Here is a 6,347-nt window from a genome sequence, read left to right on the forward strand (position 1 = left end):
TAACAGGCTTCGCGATATCTCACGAAACACTGTTACGCTGCGACGCGCCTGGCATACATCTACCTAGGCCTGCGGCGCTGACACCCGAGTCGGGCAAAAGAAAGAGTCGTAAATAGGCCTTCGGTCCCAAAATTCACAATTATTGCTCCCCAGGGTTTTATTTTCACGAGTTGACCCTTCAGAAACCATGAAATATTTGAGAAAAAACATTGAAAGGGTTTGGGGTCATTTCCGTGTGAAAAACAGTGTTTGGCGCCTCAACGGTTAGAGATAGAGCCAAACGGACGAAATTTTCGCCCAAAGGGCTCTACTTAGATGAGTTACCCCTTAGAAAACATTTAAAAAAATATCTTAAAAAACTTCATTTTGAGGACCTGTGGTTTTTGATTTTTTTAAAATCAATTTTTTGAGCTAGAATGCTCTACTTCGAACTTGATCTGTCTTTTTATGATACAAAACGACCCTAAAATTCCCAGGTCGCTAGCTCAATTTGTTCTCGAGTTATCGTGATGACAGACAGACACACAGACAGACAGACACACAGACACACAGACAGACGCGAAACTTTTTGATCACTGGAGTAATAGGCTTCGCTAAACGCTCAGCCAATGATGCAAACCCTCGAAAAAATACGAGGGACCACACCAGTTGTCTGAAAAAATGAATGCAGCTATCACGCATCCCACAAATGATCTAGCAAAATTAGCCCCGAAAGTGTCACTCCCGTAAGCAAATGATAGGCCTACGTGTTCGTAAAGGGCGCCGAAAGCCCCACCCAGATTTAGTCCTAGATCGACGTCAGGTCCGACTGGAGCACCAGTGTTCCATCCATGGTCCTTGGGAAAGTATTCCTTGCGTGGTGTCGTCACCTCGCTTATGAGCACTTCTATGAAATCTCGGAACGGTGTCCAAGCCAGCACTGCCACTAGTATCCCCACTACGAGGAGCATCTGAGTGGTAGACGAGTTCCCTCCGGCACTAGGCAGCAACGTCACAAAAACAACAAAGATTATCGCAACCATCACGGCCTGCAGACCACCTTCCAGTTTCTGATCAACCCACTCGTTCTTCACTGCCAGAGAAGAGGCCATCATGAGTGCCCCTACCACGACTAACATTATGAAGGCTTGCCAAGGTTTTGAATCAGGCGTCCGCAGCCCCGTCACTTGTGAGTATGCTGAGTGGATGGGCGGCATGTGGAACACCTTCGGTGTAGATGTACTATTGGGTGTCTTCACCCCTCTAACCAGATTGCTGATAAGCAATACTAGTGTCAAAAGAGATGATCCAGGCGTGACGCAGAGTGCAGTCCAAGGGTATATGGTAATTGCAGCCAGTGCAATGTTAGCACCGGTCAACCACACTAATCCCGCGAGGTGCCAAAAGGCCCACACGGCAATAGATGCAAGTGGGAATTTTTCAGAATTCATTTCAGGGGCTTTTAGTTGATGATTTTTTTAATACGTCAATTTTGAGCTAGAGATCTCAAAATCAATACAGTTCTTGCTTTTTATGATACCAAGTTACTATAAAAATTTAAGAAAGAAAATAGACCCTAACTGACCATCAACAATCGAAAAACATAAATCAAAGACTCACCCGACGCAAAACGGAACAAAATAAACAAATAATTATCCACCAAGGAATGGACAAAAGGATGAATGAAATCGAAAACAAACAAAAGAAAACTGATAGGACACATGATGAAATGACAACAAACAAAAAACAGCGATAAACCAGACATGGACAACAAAAAATGACTCGAAACACAAACAAAAATCTTCAAGAATTGAAAATAATAATAAAAAAAAAAACTCGCACTCAGTCATCCGTCCTCACACCACCACACTCAAGTCCTCTTACACCGTCACCGTTAACACGTGAACACGACTCTTCAGTACAGGGCAGCGCTTTCGCATGGAACGGACGAGGGTGTTGATTTCCTAGGGTGACTTCGTCCCATGCTCTGAGCACCGCTGCACGCAGCTCCTGCATGTTGTCTGGGAGGGGCACAATTGACCGGACTTTCCTATCTACACTGTCCCACAAATGTTCAATAGGGTTCAGGTCCGGGCTCATGGCGGGGTGCACCAGAAGATTGATGTCTTGCTCCTCGAGGAAGGCACACGATATCCTTCAGACGTGCGCGGTCACGTTGTCCTCGTGCAGGATGAAGCCTGGTCCGAACGCCTCCTTGACGGGCAGGACGTTGGGGACCAGCACCTCGTCGATGTAGCGGCGCTGTGGGAGACCACCTGGAGGGGGAATTTCGACGAGGGCCGTCTTCCTCCCGAACATGCTCCCCACTCCCTATCCCCAGGACATAAGGGTCCCACCACCGAAAGCCAACTTGCCCTGGAAGTGCTGGTGCCTGGTGCCCCGGCGCCACCACACCTTCACCCTGTCATCGCATTTCTCTAACGCGAACAGCGACTCGTCGGAGAACATGACCCTCCGTCACCGTTGGATGTTCCAGACGTGGCGGGGGTCAGGACTGGGGCCTTCTTCGGCACCCTCGTGTGCAGCCCTCCAGCAACAAGCCTCCACTTGACGGTGGAGGTGGAGATGACCTGGTGCGTGGCGGCGGCGTGCTGGCCGCGGATTTCTCTCGACGTGAAGGGGCCCGGCTGAGCTGTCCAGGGGCGCCCAAACGATTTCGCCGAGGTGGTCAGAGTACACTGACACCCTCCATTTTCATCATGTGACCTCCCCTTTCATTTTTTCTTCTTAAAACATAATGCATACTACTCTACTTATGCACAGATCTTGTGAGAGGTGAATGGTGCACTGTTAAAAAAAGTTGTGAAATTTCACATCAGAATCAGTTAATTAGAAAACATAAGTAATAATTTTACAATTTTCCGTTGTAAAATTGTGAGCACTCTTTCGGAAATGTGAGATTTGATTGTAATTTTCCGATTGCAGTTTGTAATTTTGCGAAGTAAAAGCAAATTAAACAGGACCTGCACAAGTCCTCCATCAGGTTTACTACAGTGTACAACGAACCTCCACACATGTAAGGCCGTTGTGACTTTGGATTTTCATACGACCGAACAGTGACTGTACTTCAAAGAACTGCCGCCAGACGGCGTTGTGGTCGGCGCGTCTCTTCCAAGAGCAAATATTAGTATTTAACTAAAATTTGCACAAGAAACTGACATGCATTTTCGCGCGGTATGATCTGTAACACAGTGCTGTTGCTGGCCACCCATTTGTTTTTTGAGCAAGTGCAAGAGCAAGTGCCCCAAATAATTGGTCTTATTCCAGCGCGCGCCGGTCCCCGCTACCTCTCCTTAGTTAGGTACGGCTCGGTTCGCGTCCGTTCAGTAAAAGGCGCTTGTGACGCGCTTGCGCTCCCGTATTTTTGACGTGACTGTACCCTCAGATGTAGCTGGTACTCCTTCAACGTAATCAGCTGATTCCTAGATCGTCCGTGGTGCACCTACTCCATGTTCATGGCATCAGAATCCCGTCATTTTTTACGAGGTTAAGTTTGAGCTGGGTGGGGCGGCATTTTTAGGCGTCCCCTCCATTCAAACAGTAATCACAGATCGCTTATAACCCATGTTATTGGCATATGGCTGGTGCAGTTATCTTTGCTTCTGAAACTTTTGCAGGTGTCCTGCTGGGGCCGCGAGTTATGAAGCTAGATATAACTCCTGCATATTGAAGTGTACCAGCACCTCTCACAACACATTAATGTTTTAATTTTTAACAGGTGGTCGCTGTTGTGCTAACTGCTGTTGCAGGCGACTGTGCTGCTGAAGATATTATGCCATATATTTTTCAACAGACTAAAAGATCATTTCATTCAGTAGCAATAATGTGCACTGTAGCCTTAGTGGTTAACCTCAGTTCAATAGGCTTCGCTAATCGCTCAGCAACAATGTATAGAGTAACCTCGCACCCTGGAATAATGGGACTTGTGGCCTAGAAACAACTGTTAACTTGCTTATTTCGATATTTCACTTTATTAATAGTAGTATAATTAAGTATAATTTAATTGTTAGCTAGTATTATGCGTCACTTCCACGGCCATGCTTTGTTGCATTCGGTCACTGTGATAAAAAGAAAGAAGATCATGTTGATGAGAAAGGTAACTTATTCGGACCATCAGTAACAGTGGCACTACATGAAACACTTCTGGAAATAGATGCATCTATGGATGGATCTATTTCCAAAGTAGCTGTCAGTAGTCACAAGAGTTATTGTAATTTTAAAAATGTGTCAAAGTTTGGTATTTACCTCTTCTGCTTCCCCCTCTGTCTCTGTCACCACTATCTGTGGTACCACCCTTTCTTGATTCTTGTTCCTCCTCCTGTCAGTATTCACAAATTCCAAATTTGGTTGCTAGTAAAGAAAAGGGGAAAAGAAATAAAAAGTTTAAAAATACCCTCAGAAAAAATAAGGAAAGAAATGACACATGAGGCATACAGGGCACGAAATTTTAAAAAAAAACCTACCTTCTGTTTGGTTACTATGCCTTCCAGGATTTTTTTAGAGTCATCTGATATGTTATAATCTCTGATATTGGGGAGCAGGATGGACTCAATCCGATACCTTAGTGCTTGCTCAGTTCTTGTTTTGAATATCTATGAAACAAAAGAAAAAGTTTTTAAAAAATGATAAATATAGCAACCTGGTAAAACGGAATAGAACAATGATGGAAAAGAAAGTAGCAGAGTAGAAAATATCATAGAAAATGGCAATATTTCATGAAAATAAATCATTGCGCACTTCAGTAATGAAAACTCACCTTGTGTATGTTGGCGTAAATTTTTTTTTTTTTGAAGAAACATAATCTTTGTGGTTTTGAGCTACGTAATTCAGCAATGCTACGTCCTCTGCTTCCTCGTACGGCTCGCGGTTGAGAGGGTGTTTCCTGTTTTAAAAAAAAGAAGGGCAAAAAAAGAACTATGAAGAAACTGGGATGGAAGAAAGGAATTGATGGATGGGCCCATGCAACGCAACGCATAGTAAAGAGGTGCGCCCCCTCCCCGCCCCATACCGATGCAGAAGTTATCGACCACAGTTTAGCCATGCCAGAGCAAGTGCATGGCTGACAAGTATGGCAGGCAAGGCTACATCCTGAGAGCGCCTGTGACGCTGCGGTAGGCCAACACGCCAAGCAGCTGTGTGAGGTTGGTGGCCGCTGAGCGAGGGGGGGGGGGGCACTGCCTCTAAGCAGGGATTTAGATCACTTTGTATGGCAGAAGAACGTGGTAACAGAACACTTACAAGCGTGCCACTTCCGACCAGGTCTTCTCTCTCCTCAGTATTGCGTTAACATCGAAGATTGGTTTGTAGTGGCTTGAAAAATTACATCTGAAACATTACATCAGGTACATCAGGTATATCCACAACGTGTCACACGAAACGAAACGAGTTCGTGCGAACCCTCGAGCAGAGAAAAACTTACAAATAGTCGTTCAGTTTACGCAACTTGTTGGCGGCCACGCTGTCCGTGATGAATTGGACGGAGTAGATTTGCCTCTTTTTGCTCAATGAGCGTGGCTGAGCATCGCTCATGATAATGGTGTTGTCACCAGTGGGGTTGGGGTGTGCGTGCCCTCCATTAGCCTGTAGGAGAGTCAAAACCGTGGCTAGACACAAGCTCAACAACATGGGAAGAACAAGAAATAATGAAACAGAATCACATTACTGTACCTCGACAAGTATGCCCAAGTCCGCGGATTCCCTGCATTCTCCTAAATACAAAGAGACTGCCTTCAAATTGCACATGAATACGAATTCATCCATCTGAAAAAGAAAGAAAAAAGAGATTAGGGTTGTCTATAATTGTCTGCATTCAGATATGTTTTGTATGATCCAAGAAAAAGTGCAAAGCTCAATAGGGAGGGGTGACGGTTAGGGCGAAGCCGTCGGAGGCCCGGCATTGGGAAGCCGGCCTGTGCGGACGGGCTGCTCGCGAGGGGAAAGGAGGAGAGAGTCCACCACGGGCCCCGGGTCGCCATCGCCATCCTGGCCCTGCGCTGGCTGCATCGCCCGGACGCTCCGCGCCGTCGTCACTTACGAGAGCGCGACAGCGTGAGAGCGTAAAGTAGGGCGAGGGGCAGGGGGTGGGGAGGGGAAAGGCGCCCACCTCCACGCTCTCGCGCTCACGCTCTCGTAAGCGTGGCTAAACTGAAAATAGCTCCAGACGAGGCTGGCATCCTCTCGCCGCCAGCATCCCCGAGGCCCGCCCCCGCGCCGCCCGCTCCGGTGACGCCACGCGGTGCAGGGCCAGGGGTGGTGTGCCCTTGGCCTGGCCCTGCGCTGGCTGCATCGCCCGGACGTCCCGCGCGAGGGGGAAATCATTTACGTACTAACTCGCACACCCAGGCCTG

At 47.0% G+C, this 6,347-nt stretch overlaps 1 protein-coding gene across 1 annotated transcript; it reads right to left on the reverse strand.

The window, feature by feature from the left end:
- Positions 1-4,255: 4,255 nt before the first annotated feature.
- LOC127749040 (uncharacterized) lies at positions 4,256-5,763 on the reverse strand. Its single transcript, XM_052265488.1, has 6 exons — positions 5,668-5,763; positions 5,420-5,580; positions 5,239-5,325; positions 4,757-4,882; positions 4,464-4,592; positions 4,256-4,350 (listed from the first exon to the last, which is right to left on the reverse strand). Exons 1-5 carry the CDS (start codon positions 5,758-5,760, stop codon positions 4,562-4,564), a joined length of 498 nt encoding a protein of 165 aa, XP_052121448.1. The 5' UTR covers positions 5,761-5,763; the 3' UTR covers positions 4,256-4,350; positions 4,464-4,561.
- Positions 5,764-6,347: the final 584 nt, after the last annotated feature.

Source organism: Frankliniella occidentalis, unplaced genomic scaffold, assembly GCF_000697945.3.
Source record: "Frankliniella occidentalis isolate FOCC.00 unplaced genomic scaffold, Focc_3.1 Scaffold27, whole genome shotgun sequence".
In the NCBI taxonomy this organism is placed as follows: domain Eukaryota; kingdom Metazoa; phylum Arthropoda; class Insecta; order Thysanoptera; family Thripidae; genus Frankliniella; species Frankliniella occidentalis.

Coding starts and splice junctions, on each gene's coding strand:
- LOC127749040 (XM_052265488.1), bottom strand. CDS start 5,760: ATGGATGAATTCGTATTCATGTGCAATTTGAAGGCAGTCTCTTTGTAT. Junction 5,581..5,667: donor ACTTGGGCATACTTGTCGAG/GTACAGTAATGT, acceptor ACTCTCCTACAG/GCTAATGGAGGGCACGCACA. Junction 4,883..5,238: donor TGGTCGGAAGTGGCACGCTT/GTAAGTGTTCTG, acceptor TTTTTAAAACAG/GAAACACCCTCTCAACCGCG.